The sequence below is a fragment of the Grus americana genome, chromosome 8, assembly GCF_028858705.1.
Source record: "Grus americana isolate bGruAme1 chromosome 8, bGruAme1.mat, whole genome shotgun sequence".
Taxonomy (NCBI): Eukaryota; Metazoa; Chordata; class Aves; order Gruiformes; family Gruidae; genus Grus; species Grus americana.
In genome coordinates this window covers 17424541-17452496 of record NC_072859.1, presented here as the reverse complement: position 1 = coordinate 17452496, position 27956 = coordinate 17424541, and the positions used below count along the sequence as shown (strand labels likewise).

Below are 27956 nucleotides of genomic sequence, written 5' to 3'. Positions count from 1 at the left end.
TGTGAGGTATTTCTCACTGAAGTAATTGCCCAGCAGTTGCCAGCAGACCCTTATTGGAGAGCATGTGTTTATATGCTAGAGAGTAGCTAAGACAATATGCTCCCCTAGAGTTACTTTACGTAAAAATTGAAAAGTATGTAGAGTTCTGAACTTTCTAACATTCAGACATAGATAGTTAAATAATTTCTGAAGCTAGCAGATACACCTGCCTGTTAGGAACCATGCTGGTACTTGCCTGATGTAGGAAATATTTATAATTTCTTTCATTCTCTTATGGTTATTTATATCAAATTATTGACTTTTTAAAACATTGGTTTGTGTATAACAATTAGTGCTTTGGCATTTTTTTTAGGAAAGTGAATGAGGATGACCAGGCAAATGCATCAGGGACAAAGATGCTGGTATGGGGCACTTTTCTCTGGCAATGTCAAGAAATCTGATGTCACTTGACCTGTTTGTCCCAGTATACGTACATGTAAGCATATATTCTGGCTTTATTTCATCAAATATCAGTTATCCTAACCATCTCTAATTTATTTTAGCAACAGCATTCAATTGGGTTTTGGTCGGCTTAATGTTTTAATTATTTACTGTTCATTCAACTGTGAGAATTTTCCCTAGAAAATGAAGGGAATTAAAGTCCTATAACATTTCCATAATCGGTGATTTTTAAGATCAAATCTATTGATTTTTCTGTTGCAAGAATCCCTTTGCTGTGATAGATCCCTTGCTAATAACTGCCTAGGCGGTTAATGAAGGAAGACTTGGAAGCGATGACACGTTATGTGTGGGCATTAGATGGCAGCAGTATATTTTTTTTTTTTCCTCTAGAACCGTATTTCCCTGAATCGTTCAGAGAGACGAGCTGCTGCCTGCAGCGGCACAGGCAGAAGGAAGCCCACGCCGATGTGCCAGCACCCGCCCCGCAGCGGCCGGGCCCGTGCCCCGGCGGGGGGGAGCGGGGCCCGCACCGGGTGGAGAGGCCGCGGCAGCGCCGGACCGACGCTCCTCCAGGCCGACAGGGGGCAGCACGGCGGGCGCCGGGGACAGGCCGGCCGGCGGCGCCCCGCCTCGCCGGGCAGGTTAGGAGCTGCGGCTGCGCAGTGGGCACGGCCTTTTCCCCCCTGCTGCGGAGTGCAGTCGTTGTGCGGAGCGGGCCCCGGCCTAGGCCTAGACCGGACAGTACCTGGCACGATGGTCAGTACCGGGACCCGCGGGACCCGCGCGGCGGGGGGGAGCTGTGCCCGCCGCTCTGCGCCCGCCGCGCGGCTCTGCCCGCCCGGATGGAGCCCGATTGGCCCGGGCCCGGGCCCGGCTGTGGCGGCTCCAGCGTGGCAATGGCTGCCATTAGTGCCGGGGCCGCGGCGCAGGGCGGCTTGGGGCGGCTCGGCGGGGCCCCGGCGGGGCCCGTCAGGGTCTGGCCCGGCCCGGCCCCGCTGCCGTCCGCGCTGCCGCCTTGGGCCGCGGCCTACCGTCCCGGTGCGGCGGCAGGCTGGGTCGGGCCCGGGCCGCAGGCGCGTGGTGGCGGGACGGCGTAGGAAGGAGCGGGAGGCGTGCGGTCGGACCGGCGCGTGAGCGGGCGCCGGGGCCGGGTTTGACAGAGCCCCAGTGCCCTGCGGCAGCTGGCGCCCGGCTGGAGGGTCGGAGAGTGCGGGTGTCTGACGGACCGCCCGCCTTCCTGCCGCGGGGTTGCGCGTCTGAAACGTTGGCAGGTGTCGGGCAGCGTCTGTCCCGTCGCGGTGTCAGCAAAGCTCGTTGTCTTGGCTGAACGGCGGGGACTGCAGGAGAAGCCGGCTCCATGGCAGAACTCGCCAGAGAAATCATTGGCTGCGGGGAAGTGACTGGAAATGACCACGGTTACTGCTTCGGTCTGTGCAGACAGACGTCCAGTTAACAAATACAATTTCTAGTTTTCTCCTGAAAGTACATGAAGTTATGGGGAGAAGTGTGCATTAGTTCTAGTGGAAAGATTGAAATTCTGGGGTTTGGGTGGGGTTTTTTTTCCCATTTTGTTTTTCTGATGCTTTTTTTATCTAATGTATAAGTAAACATGTTATTTTATTCCTGGTTTCACTGCAGGTTTATTCATAGCAGATTTAATTTAGTTAGAATGGTCTTGGCTTACATGGTTATTTGTTAATAACATCTAGTTATACTTCTTGTTCAAGGGGTTTGTGAAAGTTGTCAAGAATAAGGCATACTTCAAGAGATACCAAGTGAAATTCAGGAGAAGGAGAGGTATTGTTAAATTTCCTGTAACATATAATTAAATGTCACTGATCGATATTGCTACTTTTTTCATGTTTTCCACACTGTAACTGTTGTTTTTCAGAGGGAAAAACTGATTACTATGCCCGCAAACGTTTGGTAATTCAAGATAAAAACAAGTACAACACTCCTAAGTATAGGATGATTGTGCGTGTTACCAACAGAGACATCATTTGCCAGGTAAGGCCTGCGGTGCTTGCTGAACTACCCACCAGCCTTCCAAGGGCAAAATGAACAGAATGGGGGGTGCTTGAAGCAGCTGGGTTTTTGAGGCTTGATCTGAGCAGTTTTTATATTCTCGAAATTTCTTAGAGGAGAACAGTCTTAAACGTTGACACAACTTCAGTAATAAACCATATTCATGATACAAAATAAGTTTTACTAGTCAACATTTTTCAGCAAGGTTACTTGTAATACAGGATTGTACTGTTATAATGATGCTGGGATCAGTAGAATATTTTAGGGAGAGGGAAGATTTCTCTTTTTTTTTCCTGCTGTCTTTAAAGTGCTTTGAAAAGAGGGCTTTTTTGCTTGACTGAAGACAACAAAGTTGGCTATGTGACCTGTCAACCTGCATTGACTATTGCACTGTATCTAAAGTTGTCTTTTGAGAGTTTTTTTCCCCTATGGTGTTATGTGGAGGATCATATGAAGCAGCAAGGCCTTATGATGGCTTTCCTGTGAGATTGAAGGAGATGGGTAAATAAGAATAGTGGGCATTTTTTCCATGCTTATTAAGTATGCAGTGGTGTGATGCACTGTGGTTCACTTTCTTGTTTCATTTTCAGAATGTTTTGACTAATTTTGAATTTAAAAACTTAGGCATGTTTGTTCCATCATAAATAGATGTTGTTAAGCTCAAAAAAAAAGCTAGAAAAGTTTAACTGTTGTTTCTTTCTTCATAGAGTAATTATCTGTTGAGAACAGTTGAGAATGCTGTTTTTACAGTCATTCAGACAAAACTATATGACTTTGAGATTATTTTATCTTTGAAACTCAAAACAAAAATCAGTGATGGCAGGTGCTTACATCTGACCGATAGTGCCTTTCCAGTATGTAGGAATCCTGCAAAAAGGGGACAACTTTTGGATGTAGAAAGGAGGTGTGGGAGTCAAAAGGAGAAGGTTCTATGTGTGAAAGGAACAGTAGAAACACATCTGATAGTACTGCTGTCTCACAGGAGACCCCTGAGATTATGAAAATCTCAGACCCATTAATAAAATCATTCCAGAAGGTCAGTAACAATGTTATCACAAACTCTGTATCAGATGCTTTTGCATTTTTCTGAGGTGCATTATATACTATGTTATATGAGAACTGCATGCAGAAAGTGGGACAGAATCCATCCACATCTATAGTGATTCTTTGAAAGGTGGTTTTGTAGGCAGTTTCCTGGCCTCTTCATGAATGTGGAGAGGTAAATAAAAGTTGCTGACATACACTTTCTGTGGCCTAGTACAGATTTGAATTCCTTGCATCTGTACTTGTGGAGTTAATTGTGCCTTTAAAAAAAAAGAAAAGAAAACCATAACCCATTGAGCTTGTGTGCAGAGGTTGGCAGTTTGCTGGGTATTTCCATACAGAATTCCTGTTGGCTTAAGCGGATGTCAAAGAAACAATAAAACTAGCCTGGAATTATTGTGAGAACACTAACAGTTGTGTTGTTGTCAGATTGCCTATGCCAGAATTGAAGGTGACATGATTGTCTGTGCTGCGTATGCCCACGAGCTGCCAAAATACGGCGTGAAGGTTGGCCTGACCAATTACGCAGCAGCATACTGTACAGGTCTGCTGTTGGCACGCAGGGTAGGTATCTGTCAGTTTGTCTGGAAGTTGCTGCTCTGTTTTTCTGGTTTTCTTACAAAAGGGAAAGCCTGCTTTCTTAAGTGGCCTGTTAGTATAGATACCTGACTCTGTGGGCGTCTCTAAATACTAACTTTTGCTCTTTACCATATAGATTTGATGGCCTCTTGGGACTGTCAAATCACAGTGAGAAGTATGACAGTGTGCAGTTTCAACTCTAGCAGCCCATTTTTAAGTCTCGGCACTTAATTTTGGTAGAGGGAGGGAGTCAGGATAAAAATGTAAGAAAGGTACCTTTAAGAGTTTGAATACATGTAAACAGCATCCATCCATTTTTCCATATGAGCTCATGAATAAGTCTTAAGTTCACTGGTGTACCTGTTGGAACAAGAGGTTGAAACTTAACAGGCATGCTTACCGTGGTGGTTGTTAAAAGCTTTGTTATTAGTATGGGGTGCATATTTTTGTAAAGAAATTTGTTAAAAATGAAGATTCTATGGCAAATTGGTGTGTTAAGGTGGCAGTGATTCTGTATTTTGTCAATAAATGGAAACAATTTCAGAAGTGCCTTTTTTTTTTTCCTTCCTCACAGCTTCTGAATAAATTTGGTCTTGATAAGATCTATGAAGGCCAAGTTGAAGTGACTGGTGATGAATACAATGTGGAAAGTGTGGATGGAAAGCCTGGTGCTTTCACATGCTACCTGGATGCAGGTCTTGCCAGAACTACCACTGGAAACAAAGTCTTTGGTGCTCTGAAGGGTGCAGTGGATGGTGGTCTGTCAATCCCTCATAGGTAATCTAGCCTGTTTGGAAGAATTCCTTTAGAATTAATCTGAGATGCTTCTGTATGTGACAGTCTACTTATACTGTCACTTTATGTTGAAGTAATTTTGTTATGACCTGTTAATGATTATGTAGCCTAGGTTCTGAGGTTGGGTTTTTTTTGGTTGGTTCACTGGTTGTTTTTTAATCCACAAGTGCAATTCTGATAGTGCTGCTGGGAATCTTGCAACTATCAAGAGATGCTGTTAAATTTTTAGAAACTAAAGAGCCATCTTGTTGCTTTTACTTAAAATCATCGATTGAATGCATTTAAGTAAATATCCTTTACTATTCTATTGTTTTAAGTCTTTAGCAAATTGTATGTATTAATTGCACTGTGAAATGCTGTACATACCAGGTACAAAACCATTGATGCTGCAGTTGTCAATACAGTCCACCTGCACTTAAAATTTCCATGTGGAAGTTTTGACAATTCCTGTTATAGGCAATGTATGAATGACCGAATTAAGATTTTTCGCAGTGTTATCTAACACTGATATCTCAGTTGACTGCTTCTTTCACCTAGCAGCAGTGGGGGAAAAAAATCTGAGATGTGTATTTTCCTACCCTCTCCCATGCTGTCCCAGTCATTCTTGACTAACTGTCCAGTTTTTCTGACTTGGCTGCTATATGATGATACTCCCAGTGACTGAACACTCCGTAGTTGGTCCATGGTGTGTGTATATGATGTACTGCACTGTTTCAAGACGGGACTGATGGCAGCTGAGATGAACTTAAAACTTACATTTCTTAATTTTCTGTATCTCTTCATTTTTAATTAGAGGGTTCTATCCCTCAGTTATATGTAGGAGAATCTGATGTATCAGTCATTTCTTTGTGGAACTTAGCCTCTGAATTAGAGGATTTGGCAATATGTCTTAACCTGACTCTGACTGCTCTTTCACAGCACCAAACGTTTCCCTGGTTATGACTCGGAAAGCAAAGAATTCAATGCAGAGGTTCACCGCAAGCACATCATGGGCCAAAATGTTGCAGATTATATGCGTTACCTGATGGAGGAGGATGAAGATGCTTATAAAAAACAGTTCTCCCAATACATAAAGAACAACGTAACACCTGATGGGGTAAGATTTATCTAGTGGGCTCTTGTGCATTAATAGAGATGCTGAAGATGCTGATAAGTCTTGCATAAGGCCTTCTCTAGTAATGCAAATAAGCTTGATCTGTAAAATAACGTGATTCATGTTGTATGTTATCCATGCAAAGAAAACATTTTTCCTTCATTAAGGGCTCTGTGGTATATTGTAGATCTTTGGAAAGTGAGATCTGTTTGCCTGCTGTGAAGCTTAACATTCTGCCTATAAACCTAAGCTTATAGGACTGCATTCTAAGTAAGCTAGACCGCTTCCCTCCCCCCCCCCCCCCCAATATAGAAATTACCTTGGAAGTTTCTATACGAGCTACCCACTCATTCCTAATCCTGTGCCACAGTCTGTCATTTCTGCAGCTGTGGTGGTTGCAACTGTGAGGATGTGCTGTAGGTCAAATCTGGTTTAGGATTTGTGTGACCTTATAGGTAATTCTAGGTCCCAGGTGAATATAGAATAGCCCAAGCTAGCATCTCATGAAACTACAGAGTGTACTACATCTTAGTTTAGTAGTACTTTTGAGTATTTTGTGCAAGGTGCTGCTTTCAAGTGTTAAACTCCTTTTAGATGGCTTGTCTTGCTGCCTGTAATGTTCTTGCTTGGTTTCCCCAATTAGTGGTCCTGAAGCTTGAAACAAACATTCTCTCATGTCCCCTTTTTAGCCTATGGAAAACTTAACTTCATTCTTTATCCCTTTATTACTATGGGGTTTCATTTTGTTTGGTTTTGTAAATTTAACTAAGCTTATTCTAGCTATTCTTTGTACATCTAGAAAACTTTTCATAGCTGAGGTCTAGTGGTCTTTAACCACCAGCAAAGGCATTTGTAAAATTGGTGCCATTATGGAGCCATAGTTGTCTTTGGGACAGAGCAGCAGACAGGTGGGGATCCTCTAGTACCTTCTGCTATTGATCTATATCACTGGACAGGTCGCTTCCATTTTTTTTTTTGTCTTACAAGTTAGAAGATTCATAGTAGCTTAAGTACAACAGCCTGCTATATGAGCTGTCAGAAATTGCTGTTTGAGTGTAGCCTGTGCTAATGTATTTCTGTTACTGTATCCTTGAGGATCATGCAGGGACTGTCATGGTTCTTGCAAGACTTGTTGTGAAAGCAGCTACAGATTAACTACTTCTACTCTTTCCCTCTTACTAAGCATCTTTGTAATGTGTACTACAGTAGGGTCTCAAAAGTGGTAAGATTACATGTCTGATGATGAAGTTTGTGTGGAGTGATTTTGGTTTAATAAGTAAACATGAAGTATTCCAGGCAGAAGTAGAATAACTTTCTAGACTGCCTTTTAATTTCAATGTAGGGAAGCTACAGCACTGAAAGTAGGCTTCAGAGGAAAAAGTATTTCAACTGCAAGATGCTAGCCTGTATTTGTGAGACTTGTAAGTAATCTGTAGTCATGCTATGGCCTTGGATCTCTAACTGTAAAATATGGATGAAATTACTTTCTCTGTTTTGTGTCCAAGTTGTGAGTTTGGATATTTAAACTGTATTACAATGATAGTAGGAATTTCAGTATGCTATGGCAGTGATCTTATGTATGAAGAGAGTGTTTTAAAGGCAACCACACAATCACAGGCTGTATTGCAATGAAACGTGTTTCTAGTGCATGCTCAGGTAAGGGTATCTTGGATTTTTTTTCTATGATCCTACAACAAACCACTATAGAGAATTTAACAATTTATATTTTTTTAAGATGGAAGAAATGTATAAAAAAGCCCATGCTGCTATACGGGATAATCCAGTCCATGAAAAGAAACCGAAGAGAGAAGTCAAGAAAAAGAGGTAAAACTGTCACCCTCTTGAACATGAATGTAACTTCTCTGCTAAAGATTTTTTAGTTATGGTAAAACAAGTAATGTGATTGAAATTGCAGTTGTGTTAAAACTCACGTGTAGTTAAAATCAGATTAAGATACAAGCATTTCTGTATAACTTTGTCAGGAGTTAACACTAGAAATCTAAATTTTTTTATATATATAGTTGAGGGCTCTTAAATTTAAAAGTGGAGCATACTTGGGGCCTGAACAACTGGAACTCTTTAAGTGTGTATCTTCAATTCTTAACGTTTTCAGTGGGAAAGCTGACTAATTTGTCAGTACTAAATTATTTGGATTTTTCAGGGGTCTAGGAGAAAAGAAATAAAGGCACAGCTGTTGCCTTGGGATTGATAGTGTCAATATTCTAGTCACAGAAAAGTACTGAGCTTATCTCTTGAGGAATTAAACTGCTGCAGTCTAACCATGCCTTTCTGTGGTGCCCTAACAACGGCCTTGAATCATTACAGCAAAGTAAAGCATGTTACAGAAGTGGGAATATGTTCCAGCATAGCAGTGTTAATCACAGTTCTGGTGCACTGCAGCTTTCTTGACCATCTTTTTGCTTATTTCTGTCTCTGATATATTGTATACTGTGCTTACATTGCAGATGGAACTGTCCCAAGATGTCCCTTGCCCAGAAGAAAGATCGTGTTGCTCAGAAGAAGGCTAGCTTTCTCAGGGCCCAGGAGCGCACAGCTGATAGTTAAGACAACTTCCACAATTTTCTATGAAGCTTTGGAAAAAGTGGCAATAAATTTATTGAGTAAGCAACTGTGTAAGACTGGCTTATTAATATCTTATAAAGATGCAGAATATTTTTTTATGATCCAGATATTCTGTAGTCTTAAGGGATTTTTTTCCCCCTTTAAAGTACTGTATGAAGTCCTTCACAGAGGAAAAGAGAGGTGAACCTGCCCTTTACTATTTTTCTGTCAGCATGCTTAATGTTATGGAGGAATCTGTATGTAGCTTAAGCAGAAAGCAGGAGTAGTCACAGTAGGTTCTAAAGTCTCTGCCCGAAGGCAGCCTTAGGCTCTCAGGAACACAAATGGCAACGCTTCCCCTACTGTGACTTAACTGTAGGTGATAACAGCAATACATGTCTAACGGAAGTAAATACTTCCATGCACCCAGCTCCAAGCTCTGGCTGTTACTGAAACAGGAACTGTCTTAAGCTAAATACTTCCACATTATTTAGTGATTAGACAACAGTTAATTTTAAGTTGCATATATACATTTGTTACAGAGGCCTTGACTTGCCCCTATCCCTTATTTTCTCCTACATCTCAGTTTCATAGGCACTTCTTACTTGTTTCCCATTAGACTTAGTGAAGTTGCTTGCACATGAGTCAAGTAGGCTACATGGAGGAATGTTTTACTTTAAGATACTGATAGATGGCAAGTACTGCTATTGAAAGAGAAAAATAGGCCTGTGATTTATTATAAACAAAAGTATGTGGGGTTTTTTTTTCCATTGAAAGCTGAAACTTGATGCAACAGCAATAAAAATGAAGGTTCTGTACAACAAACTGCACTATTAAACATGTTTTCCAGTTCAAAATACCCAACAATAATCTCTGCCCAAAACCTAGTAGCAATTACAGTCAGATTTTTCCACTGAGAGCATGACCACTTTACATTTGAGTGCATTGCTGGCTACAAATTCTTATTAGCTCATGGTTGGAGGACATCATCAAGTTAGAGATAATAATTAGCATTAGCATAGTAATTCTGAAACTAAAAAGCTGATGTTTACAAAACAGTACACTCTTAACCAAAGCTGCATACTATTATATATGGTATGGACAAATGACTTTGTTGATCCTGTACTTCAGTTTAGTCATTCAAGGAATGAATTTAATACAGGATACCTAAAGCAATTAACCTTTCAAATATTTTAATAAAGCTTGTCCTTCTTACCTATGCTGAAAATGAATTAAGGGGCCAGGATTTGGGAGTATATGGATGACTGCCATTGAAATCATTAAGGATTGAACTACTTTGTACCTAAAGCATTTATAAATTAAACATTAAGAGATAAGTATGGAGCACAGTATTAAGGTGTTCTATGGACATCCAACTCTGCATAATTGTGAACATAGATGTAAATCTGAGAAACAACAGGAATGAAATTAGAAGTGGTACAATGGTCTTGGCACATGGAATGCCACTTAATGACTTGTAGATGCTATGAGAAAGAATAGTAACACTACAGGTCACTTACGTTCTACCTCATTCCTAGCTGTTACTATCTCATAGGCTCCCATTTAAGCAATATTCCATGATCCTGAACAATTCAGCCTCTGTTCTACAGTTCAGATCTAACTCTGACTTCCTGCAGAAGAGCATTTCCTAGCTCAAGAGGATTTAAGTACAAGTCTGTAGCTAATTTTGGAGGGACAGTAAAGAGTCAAGACAATCCACAACAATTTTTCATGTGTCATACAGCAGATTCCTACACTATGCAAGCTTCCTTTTTTAACTGTTAGGACATTTCTGCTATCAGTATTTTAAAAAATTAATTAACTTCAATTCTCATAGCTTAGTCCACAAACTCCTTACTTTTGACTATTTGCTACAGCTTAATTTGGGTTAAAGGTTCCAACAGTCTACAGTTTTTGAAACAGATGTTGATATTGCTGCTAGACTATATACATGATTTTAAGAAATAACATTCTAAAATTCTTGGCTCACAACATGATTCACTGTATAAGGACTTAAAAAGTGTTGAACTAAAACATTCAAGATGTAAGCATGAGGTAACAAGGTGTAAACACAATCTGATTTAAGTCTCATATTACAACCTGTCAGTTCTAGAATAAAATTCTAATTTTCCACAGTTTAAAAATTATTAATGTGCAAATTCTGCCATGCCAAGGTATTAGTAAACTGCAGTCTCACAGTTCAATTTATTCACAAAAGCAGCTTGGACTCAGACACATCATTTGCAGTAGTGGTGGTTCTTCATAAAACTACTTAGGATAAGTAGGTCCTGAAGCTTACTTAGGATAAAACTCTTGCAGGTATTTCACAAGTGAGCAATGATTTTCAATGATGTTCCATCAGTTGATGTGGTGGCACAGTGAATACTTTCATCCTGTTCAAGATCTAACAAAGTGCACAGAATAGTCAAGCATGCAGGTTTTTTTGTTTCCGTAACACAGCACTGGAACACCAGAAGTGCTTCTGGCCTCTGCCCAATTACTCAGTGGCATGTTCATTCTTTGAGAAGTCCTGTCATAAAGTACTGACTGAAGGGCAAGAGTTAAAGAGCCATTCATGAAATCTGAGTAAAGAAACATCTTTAAAAAATGCTGCAGATCATTTTTATCAAATGTGGTAGGCCACCTCTAGTGGCAGGCATCAATATTGTCTTCTGCTGGTGGAGAAGCTAAGAATCATTTGTATGGGAAATTTTCTTCCACAGTAAAGTTTTTAAGTTATTCAGTATTAAAGAATGCTCCATTTCCATCTGATTTGCTGTGACTTTAAGGGCAATACACAAGTACAGTTGTTTTTCTAGTTCTTCATGGATATCAGAAGGAGCACCACGAAGCAGATAGTCTTTAAGTAGCTGACACGCTTTTGCCAAGTTTGGCTGAATTACTTCTGTGGTACATCTCATTTTGCTTTGGTCACATAGAGTTCTACAGTCTGTACCATAAATACAGTCTAAATCTGATTCACACTGACGATCTTTAATTATTTCCTTCAAATTTGTTTCTGGCACAATTTTTCTCATGTCCATCATTTTCAAATCATATTTATCATTATATCCCAAGTTTTTGGCACTTGTATCACACATAAGAAAGTTTCCATAAGGTCCATGGAAAATATCTTCCACAAATTCTAAAAGCCCTATAGCTATTTTTGCCTTTCTTGGCCACGATGGAGTAAACCATTGGTCCATACTTCTTCTGAAGCCAGAGGGAATGAAAAGTTCTATAATCCATGGAAGGCTGATTCCATAGAGAGAGGTATATTCAACTCTTTCAGTCACATAGAGATCCCCACAGAAACCCATCAACTTGGGAGTATGTTCTTTATCCTGCAAGATCACCATTAACAGAAACTCATCTAGCTGCAGAAGTGCCCATGCAGATTTTGCCTCTGGCAAAGAAACTCTACCATCTTTGTTTCCATCAGCAAAAGATAGGATGAGATTAACCAGTTCTGAAAGATTTCCTTGTTCACCCAATTTTGCCTAAAAGCAACAAACGAAAAAGATTTAAGTATGATTTCATTAACTACCAATCTACCTGTCATTCTACCTCCTGTTATTCTCCTTCTATGGCTTCTATGATAAGGCAGTATGTTATATTCTAGTTTTCATTGGTTATAGATGTTACAGGACTTGCTACCAGATGCCTGAAGAGCTTCCTTTTTGTTCTGTTTTCAAAGGCACCAGGTATTTGATCTTCTGAAAGTACTAGTGTTCTTTGCATTTCAAAATGCAAACATTAAAATTCAAACATTGTTCTTTGTCGGATCAGTCTTTAGAAAAATCATATCCAGTAGCTTGTTAAATATTGTCTTAGAAATTAGAATTTAAATGTTTAGGTCAGGTTTAGTTTTCAGCTGATTAAACCTTACAGGTGTAGAGAAATTACAGGATCAACTACATTTTGGTGAACTATAAAAAGTACCCAGACACACTGGGTACAAATCCCATATGATAAGTGTACTGAAATTTTTTTTTATTTGCTATAACCACTTCCATTGTATCAATACAGAGAAAGAAGCCATTGTTGGAATCAGAAATGTTGCATTTTCAACTACACCTAAATTCTCCTAAAAACCACTTTAACACACCTGCTGCTCACCCATTCTTAGAGACAAAGCTAGTGTAATGCATGACAACTGTCATCAGCTTTACATAATTATGTCATGTGTGTGCATGTGTACACATATGCTCACTCAGAACAGCATTATTTCCATCACTGGAGACATAGGAGCTATGACAATAGCAAGAGAATTTAAAGAAAGAAAACCCAAAAAAATCAGTCTTGACACAGCATTGAAGTGTTGACTCTTATGAAAATTCTGGGGTAGCATTAAAGCAATAGAAATCAGTATCACATTAACAGAACACAGAAAGAACTTGGAGAAGTATGGCTGGTCATTCTGGTTGGGGAGATTCCTACTGCTCAATTAACATAGTAACTCTTCCCAAGCATGAATAGTTTTCAAATTGTGTTTCAGTCCTTGTGCCTGGTTACAATAACCCCAAAAGCAGCAAAAAATAGTTATAGTTTCACCATATTTTCCACACAAATACAAGTGAAAGCTGTAGACACGCAAGATGCATACCAGCTTCCATCTGTTAAAAAGTTAAGTAAAAACCTGATAATTAGTTACTTCAAACTTCAAGATAAGCATCTCTGGGAAAAACTATTTTTGTGCTGAACATCTTTCTAACATGCACTTGAACAAGGCTCATACAATAGGGCATTCTCTCCAGCTGCAGGAAAATAAGCCTTTCTGTCAAAATAGACTAAATAAGCATATACTTACTTTAAAAAGACCATATACCATTTCTTTGAATTTCTCAACAGTGGTTCCTCTTGTTGGTTTATCAAACAGGACTATTTCCTTCCTTGGTTCTGGGTTAGTACCAAAATCAAGTTGGGCAGCTTCTTCCATCTGGCATTTTATAACACCTTGCAGATTTCCCCAGATTCCTAAATACATCTATGCAGGAAAAGAGGGAAAAAGGTAGAAAACGCTGTAGAAGCCTGGCATCTAAAGACCACCTGTACTCCAGCCACTGCTTCAAGAATCAAGTAGCAACACAGATTAGAAAACTGAGTCCCGCGTACAGACAATGCACAGAGGACATTCAAACAATGGCAACTTCAAATACAATACACTACTGCACTTACTTAGGAGACACTTCACTGTCAAAATACAGACAGCTTGATAAACAGTATATTTACGTTACTACCATCTTTGCATAGGTTGTTAAGAGGCTGCTGCTTCTGTTTAGGAAGCAGGATAGCAGAGTAGTAGTTTACTGTACAAAAGTATAGGTATTCTGTCAAAATATGGAAGGATCCAGTATATTATATATATGTTTATAAATATGTGTTACAAAATAATAATATATCCCTTTACATAATATATATTATTCCTATATGTACAGCTGTGTTCTATATAGGTGCATATTGTATATATTATTAATAATACATAGTATACCTATACATTCTCTCTAGGTATATACATAGATATAAACATGCTCTGCATGTCACAGCAAATAAGAGTTTGAAATAATCTGTATCAAACAGATACAGCTTGCTGACACTAATGTTGTAGATGATGTTCTACAGAATGACACTTCAGTGGGAAATAATAAAACTAGGTTGGATGAGTAAAGCCTTACCTGGTTATTGGGCTTTGTTGACAAACATTTTCCAAAATACAGTGTTTCTTTAGCACAAAGACTGCTACATGCTGACCCATCAATAACTCCAGTCTTGTATTTATCACACTGAAACAAACAGGGAGGAAAAATGTTTAACAAATTGCCCAATGACTGTATCTCTCATCTTACTCTTGGAAAAAAAAAATCTAAGAAAACAATTTTAATAACCCTAGACCAAAACAATTTTAAGAAGCATCACTGGTTTTATCTGTAATTGAAGATGTAATCTTCAACATGATGGAATATCAGATTTTGATTAATTTACATGTGGCACTGACTGAATTGGCTGTGGAATTAGTCAGGACAAACACTTAAGAAAACTATGCTAAATATACTTACTATTATTTTCCTACAGTCATGTCCTCTGCATAGTTCTGTGTAGGTGGAGTACTGAACGTACATAACCCAGCTGCCAATAAATACTACTAACCAAGAGATGAAGAGATACTTCATCCGCATATATGAGAAACGTACCTAGAGGACACAAAGAGAAAATATTCTTTGTAATTCATTTAGCAGTAGTCAGAATGATAAAAACCCCACTATTTACTATTTCACCTTTAAGAATTTGACTTCAACAGTGACAAAATAAGCAGACTGCATTACATGGAAAGTTTGCTTCCCTCAATGAGCAAAACTGACAGGGGCGGTCAGTTTGACCTACCTAGGTGCAAGGAAAATTAAGATATAAACAAATAAAATGTGACAGACCCTCACAGGGCAAGCCAGGCTGAAAGAACCAATTTGGTCAAAATCATAAACTGTCAGAGCTCAACTACTTGCATTTTTCTCTAAGACCAGTTAATTATGTTCCACTCCTGGTAAACTACATCCAACAGACCAGGAATCTGGTCAAAAAATAATCTATGTTGATGTATAAATATGCACAATAGACATACAATGAACAGGGTGGGTATCAGGGACAGGTTCCATGTGCTGAAGTATCCCACTCCTTCCTTGAAATGACACCATTTAATTATGCCAGTAAAATTCCTCTATACTAGCTTTACCTTCAGTGGTCTTTCCCATAAATGTATGCAAGACTTTCCTGTTGTTTCTGTGGCCTCACATTTACATTTTTCACTAGGGATAGAGGAGGAAATATTTATAAATTAGAAAGTGAAGGAGAGCTATGTGCCTTGTAAGGGAGGAAGCATGTTTTGATCTTTTTTGGGTTTTTTCCTCCTCCAAGTCTGGTATGCTAACAGTTTGATTTTCATACATCAGGATTAGAAAAGAATTAGAAAGTGAGGATCAGCTTTAGCAACAGGATATAAGGAGAGTGCATGACAGCAGCTGTATTGGATCCATTTCTACTAGTATCTTGATCTTCAGCAATAGCTATAAATAGATGCCATGCCATCAAAGAGTGAGAACATATAATATATATCCCAAGTGGGCTCCCATTTTCCTCTAAAAGAACTTGCTAAGCCAGTTGTGATTTTCTATATTTAGTAAATCTCAAACCATTTATCTTTCATGAACTTACCCAGACTCCTAAAAATCCACATAAGCTTTTAGCTTCCACAACACCCTTTGCAATTAATTCCACCAGTCTACTATCCACTGGACTGGGGTCAGGGACTGGACTTCATTTTGCTTAAACCTGGTTCATATTAGCTTTGTTTGAGATGTCCTGGTTCATGTATTGGAAGAGATGAGTTATCAATTTCTGTCCACTCTCTCCACATCTGTCATCATTTTGTGAGCCTCCATTACATGCCTCCCTGCCACATCATCTCTTTCCCAGATTGACAGGTCCTAACTTCGCTATTCCTCATAGAGAAATGATTCCATATGTTTGGAAAAGGTACCAAGAAAGGTAGTAATGATGAGCAGTTTTGCCATCGCATACATACATAACAAGTTAACCCGTCTCACACATACTAATTTCAGATGTTTCCATCTGCATGGGACAAGAATGCACTGAAATAATTCCAAATTACTACAATTTGATAGTAATTATCTTAAATCACAGTAAATTGAATACATGTCTTCAGCTTTTAAGTATTTTATATTTTAGGAAAAAATGTTACAAAAGAAAATAATCTTTCACAAATATAGGAAGATCTTCAAAGATCCATTTCCCTTTCTAAATATGTTATTAATTTATTTTTAAGGCAAGTAAGATCAAAGAAGCAGTTCTAATCAGTTGAATGATAGCTTGGTTTAACACCTATCACAAGAACTGACTTTTTCAAACCTTAACAAAAGTAGTATAATCCCTAGGTACAGGAGTCCTACTCTCAACCTAGAATGGTTCCAATTCTTCCACCATAACTTATCTTGTGATTCCAGGTATACGTTCACACAGGCACTCACTCCATCCGAAGACTAAAGAGGAGGTGTATCTTGAACCCATATAGTTCTGTAAGGAACAACAAGTCTCAAAGAGGCAGGAATGCAAGAAATAACACAGAAAAACTGCTAGGAAAGATGATGCTATATGGCTCAGCCCTTGATTTTTATATCCCATCACCATTCCATTTTATAGCATAACAATTTAAAAAAAATGGATAATTGTGAATCAAGGGGAAGGTGCACAAAAGGTGTTTTAACACTTTTAAATGTAGAAGAGCAGTGCCAAATTCCATGTGACTCATTCTATGAGAAAGACTGAGAGCCTTTTGGCTATGTTTTGAGAAGTGGGTAGACACTCCTTATGCTCAAATGACCCTAAGATACAATGCTGTCAAAGTCAAAGGCCTCAGTCCAAGGAAATCTTAATTCCCCCACCCCCCAAAAAAAAACCCACCAAAAAGCCCAAACTGGATAATGCAAGAAGTTAACCCAACAAGTTACACAGAAAAGCAGGAGCATGTCAGTGTGGCCTTTAAACAGTTCTAGCATAAATATTTCTCATGATGCTTTATGTCCCTTCAAAACACGTCATACTATTAACATCGTCTTTGTAGTTCCAAGATGCTAATAAATATGTATCCACAATATCTGCAAGAATGTAATTTTAATTTTTTTTTAAAATTAAATTGTTTTTCAACTTCTATGAGACTAACCAATGTTTTATTGTGAAAAATATAGAGTTAAGCTGAGAAAAATAAAATGGAAAACCTAATACTGCTTCAGAGTGAACTCTCAGCCACAAGCTGAAAGCTTGGAAGACTTAGGGAGGGAGACCTGGGAGGGGCAGGAGGAAGTTGGTTCCAGAAGATGGCAACAGAATGAACACTATTACCTAGCTTTAAAATGGAGGGAAAACACAGAACTGCAGCAGATGTAAAAAAAAAAAAGCTGACTCATTTAACTAGAAAGACTACAATATTTACAAGTACTTATAAAAATATGACAAACAACCAGCATGTGTTACACCCTTTCTTCTTAAAGGAGATAATCCAAGAAAAGTCAGTTCCAAAACACCCAGAGGTGATTCCAATCCACGCAGCTGCTGTCCTGCTATATGCCTCAGCTGTACATGCCTTTTCCTTTACTCCTTCACACACACTCACTTGACTTAATCTTAAAACTACCTAGTTAAAAGAAGAGACAGACACAACAAACTGATTTTATTCTGGTGATAAATCTTGACCAGATAGTTCCGTCAACCACTTAATGACTTTTTTTTGGGGAGTGTTGTAAGACAGGAATAATTTCTGCTATTTTCCTCAGAGCCACAAAGACCTTAGTTGGAGTAACATGTAATTTCCTCTAAAGCACGGTGTCCACAATATGAATACAAACTGGATGGAGTACAAAAGCAGACCAACAATAATGCTGTGTAGTTTATAGCACGTTTAGAAACAGCTTAGAAAATGTATGAGGAAGCTGGGGGTAGGGAGGACGGAACAGCCAAAAAACCAGAACTGACAGCAAGGGGCTGAGGAGTATCAAAAAAAGAAATACCATACATAAGCCTTTCCCATTGAAAGAACACTACTGAAATGACAGAATTAAAAGACTTTTAGTGCAATTTCCTAGGTTTAAAAAAAAAAAGACGACAAAATACCACACCTACATGCTTACAACATGAAGAATCACAAACTTTCTTACAAACTGTACTACTTGAACAGACTGATGAAATGCAGTAGAAGTCATCCTACATGTGTACCAGCAATAAGTAAGAACTGATACTTTACCAATGGGTTCACAAATGCTTCTCCCACCACTACTCCCTGCAGAAGAGAACTGCAATTTTAGTTCAAGCTCAGATGGACTCAGCTTCATCTGTTCTTTCTTTCAGACCATTTTCTGTATTTAGTCATTTACAGTTTTCACTTAATAGTTTTTTCTTTCTAGTACCCATCTCAAGCTGTTTCTTAGCCAGTCTTAGCATCCCCCTCTTGAACCACGTGTTATCTGCTATTTTTTTTCTTCCAGTTATTTCCAGTCTATTTCCATTTGATTCTACAACACTGGCCTCAGTTCCAATCTTCCTCCACTGTCTTCCATTCTCAACTAAGTTTCCAGCACCACTCAGTGCCTCATCCACTTCTTCAGTTTCTCCAGCACAAATTTCCTACTTCAGAATCTTTGTCCATGTACAAAATGCACTTGTCCACAAGCATCCTTCTTTCACAGCTCTCTGAAGCCAACAGAAGTGGTATGGCAAAGCACTAAGAATGTTCTCACTTCTAGAACCAAAGGAAAGCTGTAAGCAGGGCAGATGGATTCTTGGCATAGTTTAGTTCTTACACTCACACTACACAAAATAAACCAAAACAAAATCCCCAGCAGATCTGTCCCAGGAAGCACAGGTTACCAGCCTTGAGGCAGCCCTCCAGCAGAGGTCTCTTGAAACACAGTTTTGAACTGAGAGGTGAACCAAACCAGTAGATCAAATACATTTAAGGTCCAGGATTGAGGGATCGCCTGATCTGAATCAGTTGTGAGCATGCAAACTGATTTTTCTCAGTCCATCTAGAGAACACAATGTGTTTTTGCTTTGCTACTTTCATACTTCTGCTGGTTGAAGGACAGATGACACATAATAGTTTTAGCACTTACAAATAAAAACTACTATAGTATAGTCATGCAGGTTCAACGTCTTCTGTAATAATTTACTTGGTTTTATTTGTTCTTATACCACCTAAAACCTCATGGTTTCCTATCTTAGAGTTTAATTTTTTGCTGGTTTCTACATAGTAAAAACACCAATGAGTGCTCTGTAGTACAGTTCCTGAAATTATCTAACTAGGTGAGTCATTCATCTATTTTTACTTCGGCCTAACATTTCTGTAACTAGATACAGCATCAAACAGAAAGAATGACCTTCTTTGCCTTTGCAAACACAATGAGATACAGCAGCATCTAAAGAGAGGTACAAAACCTATTTGTAATTAAAGCATGATATTTTTTATAAAATCAGATCATATTCAATTGATAACTATGCAATAAAGGCATGTTCATTAGTTTTTTGTACTCATCTTTTTGTTGGGATAGACTTCTAGTCAACTGAGCAAACAGCTGCCCATTATTCTCACTTCCACTCCCTTGCCCAAATCCTGTGTCAAAGGTTACCACCACATAGCAGAGCCTGTAAAAGCTAATACACTTAGGTCTCATACTCTGAGAATCATCCTCTTCATGAAAAAAACATTTTGTCTGGAAGTTTCCAGTAGTCAAATAATGAGCTGGAGTAGTTACGGTATGGGAGCATGCTCACTCTGCCGCTTTATCTGTATATTACCTAATGGAGCATGGGGTCAGAGGAGCATTTTGGACTACTCCAGCAACACTCTACAGAGCTCAGCTGTTAGCCCCCTTACTGACCAGGTACAATTAAAGCGTGCCAGGCCGAAATGAGAATGGCTGCATTGGCAAAGGCTGACAAACCATCCTTAACTTCTTGCATTGCTCACTGTCACAGAGCTAACATAAGAAATTTTATTTTCCATCTAAATATATACCACCAGTGTAGTGTTGTGCACCTAAACTCAGACAAAGTTTCATCATGTATTTCATAAATAAATCCCAAACACAACCATCACACACAGAGCAAACTCCAGCAACAAAACTCTTGAGCATTCAATCTGATTTTCCACAGAAACTTGCTGCCAGGGGGGAAAAAAAAAAAAAAAAAAAAAAAAAAAAAGACCTTGTTTGGTGTTTCAGGTAAGTCCTCTTCCTACCCAACCTCCCATGCTCTTTACTCAGCCTAGAGCTGTTGAGTTACACTGTATAAAGCAAGAAAAAATGGTACTCTTCTATTCTCCATCCAGCACTTGGCCTACAGCAGCTGGAAAAGCTGACAGATGACATTCCTACATATAAAAGCTTTCTCCAGAAATGTGGGCGTTTTTTTAGTTTCTTTGGTGTTTTGTTTTTTAACTAAACGCACTATAGTACAGTCATCATAATTTAAGAATTCAGTAGCAAAGCTGGGTGCTTTCTCTATCATCTCATGTAGTTTAATTGTCAAGTGTCTTTCATTTATGAAGTTTAATTATATGCCTTCAAATTAACTTTTCTGAATTCTAGCAGAGGTCATCTCATATCTTGACATACCCTCTGCACATTCTTGAAGGAAACACTTTCCCTATAAGTCTTATCTTCAGATAAGTCTAGGTACTATTTATTTCAGAAAGTAAATAAAAGCACCAGTTAAAAATAAGCTAAAAATGTTTCCAATCCAAGCAGCATAATTTGATTAATTTAAAACATTTAAGTTTATGTCTTTCCTTTTAGCCACAAATGGGCAGGCTGCAACACAAATCTTGGGAGAGAGGGAATCAAGTTACCACAAAGTGTATTCAATTACAGCATTACCTACTTTTTTCCTTTTCAAGACTATCTATAAACAAAGTGCATCCAGAACATCTAGCCTTGCAATAGAAGAGAACCTAACTTACATCTCAACAATGCTAAAATTGTGTGCCAAAGAAACAGATGCATGAACAGCAATACTTACATAAAGGTTCAACATTAGATTTAGTCAACTTCTTTGGGGCAGGATATAGGGGATCTATTCATATGGTCCAAGTCCCAGTTCACCCCATATTGCATTCTACAAAGCATTCTAAGTATTTCCTTTAGGTTCTGTTAACCAAGTTGGGAGTCAATGAACATAAGAGGAAATAAATTTTTTTTCTCTAAAATGGATATTGCCCCAAAACAATGTAATCAAATCAAGGCAGAAGCTATAGCAAGACACCTCCTTTCTTCTGATAACTTTACGTGCTTTCTCTTAAATGCAATTTTAGTTTAGTTTCTGGAAAATCATACTTCTCTTTGGAGAAATAATCACAATACATTCCACATTTTGATACCCAATACCACACATAAAAACAAGCCATGATAAAAATTGCATCAGTACAGAGTTTCTGGGTATGTTTACTTCAAGATACCAGCACATCTTCCAGGGCTTTCTAGCTCACAGAAGCCAAATCTGTATCTCTAACTCCATCACACACACTCTCAGAGATTCAAAGTAACATGAGAACTTCTTTTATTATGTGAAATTCTACCCACAAACACGAAAGGATACCAAACATAATGGCAGGCAGTTTTCAGTGATTCAAGCAACATCTGTGTGAGCCAGAAGCTCATAAAACTTAAAAAACCCAACATGGGTTGCAGATTATTATGAATAAGCAACTGCAAGAAAAACACAACTGTCATTTACAGATACTAAATGAAAATATTTGAAGGATTATTATTTCACAGCTGCAGTCAGCCTGGAAAACTGCAGAGAACAGGATGCTTGGTGCAGAGTTTGAATAGGAAAGATAGAAAAAGTATTTGCTTTTTTTCAATTTGATTTTTGTTTTTAGAAGTAAACCCTTCATAACTATTTCATTACCCAGTCCTTAATAAAATATTGCAGAACACCTACAGGGAAAACCAAAAATTATTTTATCACGTTCTCATTCCTACAGACAATTGTGACAATGGTCTTCCTAAAGCCTGTCACAAAACTCTTCTCTACAAAATTGTCTTCTATTAATAGGATTAATGGAAATTCTAAAAAGTTAACTTTCTTCAGTATTTCCCCAAGCATACATAAGAGGAAGCTCCTATGAATCAGGAATTACAGCAAATAAGCACTAATGATTATTCTTCATCTATTTGAAGGATAAGATACAGTGATTTCCTTTAGAGATGTGGGTTTTTATTTGTTCTCCCTCTGGCCCCCCCCCCCCATTTCTAATAACCCTAATGTTGTAGAACATAAATACTATAGCACACAAAAATACTGGTAAAATCTGAGAAAGATCAATAGAAATAAATGTCAGTTTTAGGCAAAGCTGTTTCATGTATAAAAAATGGCTTGGGAAACAAAGCTTCTGGGCCAACAAACCCACTATGTTCCTCAAAGCTTCTTACTGACTCCTTCCATGAACCTTTATAATACCAAAGTTTAAACCAAAGTGCTATTTAATGCAATTTTGTATTAAATGCATACCGTGGTCTGCAGGCCTCAGGACCACTACAGAGTATTGACCATATTCATAATACAGGAGAGAATACCGTATATACAGATTCATCCAAATTTGTCCTCCTTCTCAGGCAGAAAGAGAATGTGTTTGGGACAGAAAATCTTCCCCAAATGCCATCTGACTACATCATATACTTGGCAGGAAGCTGTAGAGAAGCTAGATTTATTTTGGGCTCAGCACTGTGCCAATGCAGTCACGTAGCTTTTGACTTGCAAGAGACTTAGATCCTGCCAGTTCAGAGCATGGACAACAGCATACATTTGCTTACAGAAGACCACAAGGTTCCACTTTCTTTGATTCAAAGGGAATTACTTTTCTAATAAGGACTTCTTTATCACGTTCAGCAAAAAGTCCAATCGTTACTTGGTTTCTTCCCATACACCCCCCCTATCAAATATCCATTTCCTCCCCAGAATCAGACTGTGAGTGTAGACACACTTAGTCCGTATCTCAGAAGTGTCAGAACTGATGTGCACATGCTGTACTAATGCAGCAGGGACACGGATTTACTGATGGTTAGGTCATGTGCATTAATGCACCCTGAATACAGTGGACTTACTGCACATATGCTATGCAGATCATTTCAATGCATTTCTGAGCAAGAAGTCCCAGACAGAGATTAGGGAGCAATACATATAGACAGACTTCATTTGGAATTGTGACAAACTGCTAGAAAACATTTTTAATAACAACATATTCAAGGTGACAAGGACTGAGAGTTCAGAAATTATAAAAAAAAAAGGAAGGTATTCAAAACCAGGAAACACAATTTCTCTTTTCTGCTCCACTCTTCCATCAAGACTTTTAAATATGAGCTAGGGAACACAAGAATGAAGGAAAACACTCGTAATGCTTAAAAGGATATTACAGAGTTGACTTCTTCCATCACTTGTATATTCTATTAAGTCATGTGCATTGAATAATAATTAGACATTCATCCCCTGGAAGAGAACTGGAAAACTACTTCTGGCAAAACTCAAGCCCTGGATGCACTCCAAAGTATATGGAGAGTAGCAGATCAAAATGCAACACAACTTGCCAGTTTTTTGGTAGAGTGTACTTTTTATTTAAAACATTTTTATGGTTAAATATTATGAAAGTGTTTCTTTGTTTAATAGTACAGAGCGCTTAATTCTGCAAAGTATTCCACATCACCATAGCAGACTAATCTTCTCCAAATCTGAGTTGCTCACTCCATTTGTTTTACATATTAACAATAGGAAAGACCAGATAAAAAAATTTATGCTGATAGTGTTAAAAATCCTGTTTTATTCTCTGTTCAGGTTGGTTTATGAATCATAGGATGAATTTCAAGTAGGCTGACATGATGCCTGAGAATATTAGACCATGCTGTCTTGGATGCCATGTACTGGACACATTCATATCTTTAAGAGCAGACAGTACATGCTTAAGATGATGCTAGTGTCTTGAATTAATTGTATCCTGAGTAATCAAACTGAGCAAACAGAGTTGGAGGTATCTTTTGAAATAAAATAAGATAGTGATCAAGATGGAAAACAGGATGTTTCCCCTTATAAGATTAAGAAAACAAAAAAAAAACAACAAAAAAGATTAAAATCTTAGAGGAAAGATGATACAGGAAATTTCTGTTATGTAGGGCTTTAAAACTGGTTTATTCTTTCACCCTTCAAAGACAGTCTCTTATACATTACTGAAGTCCATGGGACATCTCTAAAGAGTCTGTAAACTTGGTCCAGAATCTGTAGAGGCCAGAAAGCTTCCAAGCATGTATGTGTTCTTTATGTGATTATTGTCATGTGTAATCCTGCTGACTTACCCTCAGCCTCGAGATACAATTGCCAACTACAGCTATTGGACAGAACCTCAGGACAGTACCTCCCAAATCTGGGAAACTAACATCTCCTTGTAAAACATAAATCAAATCCCAACAGTGTTAATCACCCAACTGTAAAATCCTATAAATACAGGTAGAATTTTTTTTAGTGGTATTTAGTAGCGCTTAAAAGTTTGTCAGGTTTGAGGGCTTTTTTTGTTTTATTTGTTTTACGATTGTTACATGATTCGCAGTCTAAGCAATGGGAAAATTTTGTATTTCAGAGTTACTGTGTTGTGATGAAACTTTAACATTGTCTCTGTGGGTCCCTAGCCACAAGGTTTTGGGCTGAAGTTAAGACATCCAAGAGTTCGCCCTGCTCCTTATGCATGAGCTGATACTCAGCAACACATCCTTCTTAGCCAGAAAGATCATCAACTGATTACCTATGGATCTAGCATTCTGCATAAGAGCTAAAGAATACATAAAATAATAATAATAATAGAACATTCACTACAGAGTATCAGTTACAAACCAACTCGTAGCACCCTCATCCTATTACAGCAGGAAAGCTAGAGCAGGTAACAAGTTCTGTCTTGCAGAACCTGATGTTCTATCAACTCTTCACAACACAGTTTTCAAAAAGTCTGGAACACCAGCCAACAGAATTTGAAAGTCACTCAGCAATACCTTCCATTGTACAACCATCTTCCCTGGTGTGCTACCTGAAATATTGCATAGCAATACTACACAAATCTTTCCACCTTGCTCGTAGCTACATCTCAGTGAGTTAAAGTCTAGCATTTACTAAGACAGCATTGGCTTCTTCAGAGACAAATCTCAATAAAGCACTCAGCAATTAGTATAGTTAAACCATGACTACATTTGTCACGTACCAACAGTAACATGCAATGACAAGAAAAGCCAATATATTGATAGCTTTCTGCCATTCTCTGGATGCATCACATACATTCACTGTCTAACAGAAAAATATGTTAATGTTAACAATGCCACTATTAGATCTCCTAAAACACATCTGTAGAATATTCAAATGCAGCTTCTAGTATAAGAAATCACAGTCAGAAATATTTTTTTAATCTGCTCTAGAAACAGATATTTAATTTCTTTGGCTTTTCTAATAAATGATCTTGCCACCTTCCTGCTTCTCAGTAGATTTTAAAATAACGTATTTTGCTTGAAAGGCCTTAAAGTAAATGTTGAGAAGAAGAATGGAGAAAAATGTTATCAGACATCACTGTATAATGATCAGAGAGAGGCTTACCATCAAGGCAAAGGAGGCAAACAATTTGGAGAATGCTAATTTGAAAGGTAGCATATAGATGATGAATTCATTTTTATTTGTATCAGAGCCTTTCTTCTATGGGAATCCAAATGCTGTACAAGTGTCTACTTCAGTAAATAGACTGAGAGCAGTCTCTTCTGGTCTAAGACTCAAGTGATAACTGACCCAGATTTGCAGATACATACCATAAAACAAATACTAAAGAGGGTAAGATTATACCCATATCTGTACGCTTCTCCTTAAAAATTAAATCCCATTTCAGGTACTTCTGAAAAGAGAGTAAGGTCAGAAAAGTTCCAGACAAGGAGGAATTAAAACATCCGAGACTTTAAAATGCATCAGGATGAAGTTTACATTTTTGAATCCAATGAGCACAAAGCATTTAATAAGGTATCAACAGATGATGAACGTATACGTAGCACATATAAGGAAATATATTTAACCCCTCCAACTCAACAAATGTTCATTTCAGTTACAATTTAATTAAAATATAACACAACAGATAGAAAAGAACCCCAGAGAATAACTCTCAACGTACCCCAAGGTCATAACTAACATTTCACAGTAGAACTCCCTGCTACATGACAGCCACAGCACTTCCAACCAGAACAACCTCACACAGATAGCTTAAATAATACATACATGTGCCTTTGTATGTAAGTGCAACAGTGTGTCTATGAACACATAAATAAATCCATGGAGCAACTAACTATTGGACAGCAAAAGAAAAGTGCCCGACATTATTTCTTTTAGGACACATGAAAAAAATAAATCTGCTCATGCAAGCTGTTGTCCATCCTCTGGCGGGATGGATGTCCACAGCACCAGCTATAGATTTAAAGGAGGGACGTGGATAAAAGCATGAGGGCCCTGGCAATGCCGCGGGTATAGCCGAGTCAACTCAAAGTCTCTCGTGAGCCCGAGGGAGCCAGCGGGCAGGCTGCCGCGTAACAGGTCCTGCCGGCGGGCAGCGCGGGCCGCTCGGGGAGGGCGCTCCGTGAGGCTCTCTGCACCCTAGAGGCGGCAAGAGAGGCCCGATCCGACTGGCGGGAGGGGCGGCAACAGGCACCACGGCACCCGAGGCCGCCCGGCACCTGCTCCCGTGCCCCAAGACCCGCCGCCCAGGGGCCCGTCGGCCGCGGCTAGCGCCTTAGCCCCGGCACCACGACCTCCCACCAGCCAAGCCACCGAGCAGCAGCGCAGCGCAGCCGAGCCCCATTCGCCGCCAGGCGCCGACGGGAGGGAACGACGGCCGCACCCGAACCAGGAGAAGCGGTGAGCCCTGCGGGGGGCGCCCGCTCCTGAGGTAACTTTGCGGGGGGAGGGAGAGCGACGAGGGAGGGGTGCTGGCACCGGCCTGCCCAGCCCGACCCGCTCGCCGCGGGGGACGGCCCGCTGCCGGCCTACCTGCCCGTAGTGGGGTTTCCTGAGCCAGGCCCCCGGGAACAGCCGCCTCGCCATGGCAATCACACATCCCCGCAGCGGGCGGCGATCAGAGGCGGAGCGGTGAGGAGCGCTTCCCCGCCTGCCGCTGCAGCCGCGCCACCAGCTCGGCACGGCACACGCACGGCGGCGGTGAGGGAAGAGGGAGCGAGCGCGGCGGCCGCCCTCCCTCAGGCACCGGCGGCGGCCGAACGACAGCAGCTGTCAGCGGGCAAAAAGGGCGGGCAGCTGCCGCCTCCGCCGACGCAAAAACCCGCCCGTACCGCCACCCTCTGTTTAAAGGAGGGGATCGCAGCGGCTGTGAGGGAGCGAGGCGGGGCTGAGAGGGGGGCGGGGAGAGGAAAGGCCCCGCCCCGCCGGACCCTCTCCTCTCCCCGCCCCCCTCAGCGGCTTCGCGCGGGTGGGAGTGTCCCTGTCCCTTTTCCCGCTCCCGGGCCGTGAGGGGCAGGTTCGGGGCTCGTCGGGCTGAGAGTCACCCACCGAGTTCCCCTCAGCGCTCGTGTCTGGCAGAAAGTGCTCAGGCCCTGTCTGGGGACAATTATGAAGAGGTCAGTTAATAAATAACGTGTCCCATTGATTGCGAACAGGCTCCTGTCATTTACTGGATATGGTATTAAAAGCAGCTGTGGGCCTGTTACAGTCTAAAAAAAAAGAGTATTTCCTCCAAAATGAGGAGGGAGCATTTGCCTTGGCCCTTATTAACACAGATCAGAGACATCCGTCTCATAAAGAAGGGAAAAAATTATCGGCGGCTCCTTCACCAGAGGAT

The 27956-nt window shown here is 39.8% G+C and overlaps 2 protein-coding genes and 1 non-coding gene across 9 annotated transcripts; 2 read left to right on the top strand and 1 right to left on the bottom strand.

Annotated features, from left to right (window-relative positions):
* The first annotated feature begins 891 nt into the window (after positions 1-891).
* RPL5 (ribosomal protein L5) lies at positions 892-8606 on the top strand. Its single transcript, XM_054834346.1, has 8 exons — positions 892-1197; positions 2169-2238; positions 2333-2448; positions 3940-4074; positions 4664-4866; positions 5803-5980; positions 7713-7801; positions 8443-8606. Exons 1-8 carry the CDS (start codon positions 907-909, stop codon positions 8540-8542), a joined length of 1182 nt encoding a protein of 393 aa, XP_054690321.1. The 5' UTR covers positions 892-906; the 3' UTR covers positions 8543-8606.
* On the bottom strand, positions 2405-27480 carry DIPK1A (divergent protein kinase domain 1A). 7 transcript variants are annotated; one of them, XR_008578126.1, is made up of 7 exons: positions 27152-27479; positions 14596-14730; positions 14215-14322; positions 13350-13526; positions 10839-12039; positions 4366-4449; positions 3450-3770 (listed from the first exon to the last, which is right to left on the bottom strand). XR_008578126.1 is itself a non-coding variant. In XM_054834340.1 (6 exons), exons 3-6 carry the CDS (start codon positions 14713-14715, stop codon positions 11227-11229), a joined length of 1218 nt encoding a protein of 405 aa, XP_054690315.1. In that variant the 5' UTR covers positions 14716-14730; positions 16460-16624; positions 27152-27480; the 3' UTR covers positions 10398-11226. The 7 variants fall into 7 exon arrangements, 5 of the variants coding, with proteins under 5 accessions (XP_054690318.1, XP_054690315.1, XP_054690316.1 ...); XR_008578127.1 differs by lacking the exon at positions 10839-12039 and having other exon boundaries at positions 2405-3770; positions 27152-27480; XM_054834340.1 differs by lacking the exons at positions 3450-3770; positions 4366-4449 and adding an exon at positions 16460-16624 and having other exon boundaries at positions 10398-12039; positions 27152-27480.
* LOC129209740 (small nucleolar RNA SNORD21) lies at positions 5521-5619 on the top strand. The gene has a single exon (XR_008578184.1). It is a non-coding gene; the product is annotated as a small nucleolar RNA SNORD21 (small nucleolar RNA).
* Positions 27481-27956: the final 476 nt, after the last annotated feature.

Coding starts and splice junctions, on each gene's coding strand:
- RPL5 (XM_054834346.1), top strand. CDS start 907: ATGTGCCAGCACCCGCCCCGCAGCGGCCGGGCCCGTGCCCCGGCGGGG. Junction 4,075..4,663: donor GTCTGCTGTTGGCACGCAGG/GTAGGTATCTGT, acceptor CCTTCCTCACAG/CTTCTGAATAAATTTGGTCT. Junction 7,802..8,442: donor AGAGAAGTCAAGAAAAAGAG/GTAAAACTGTCA, acceptor CTTACATTGCAG/ATGGAACTGTCCCAAGATGT.
- DIPK1A (XM_054834338.1), bottom strand. CDS start 27,205: ATGGCGAGGCGGCTGTTCCCGGGGGCCTGGCTCAGGAAACCCCACTAC. Junction 14,731..27,151: donor GGAAACCCCACTACGGGCAG/GTAGGCCGGCAG, acceptor TGTGTCCTCTAG/GTACGTTTCTCATATATGCG. Junction 13,527..14,214: donor CAACAAAGCCCAATAACCAG/GTAAGGCTTTAC, acceptor TTTCCTGCATAG/ATGTATTTAGGAATCTGGGG.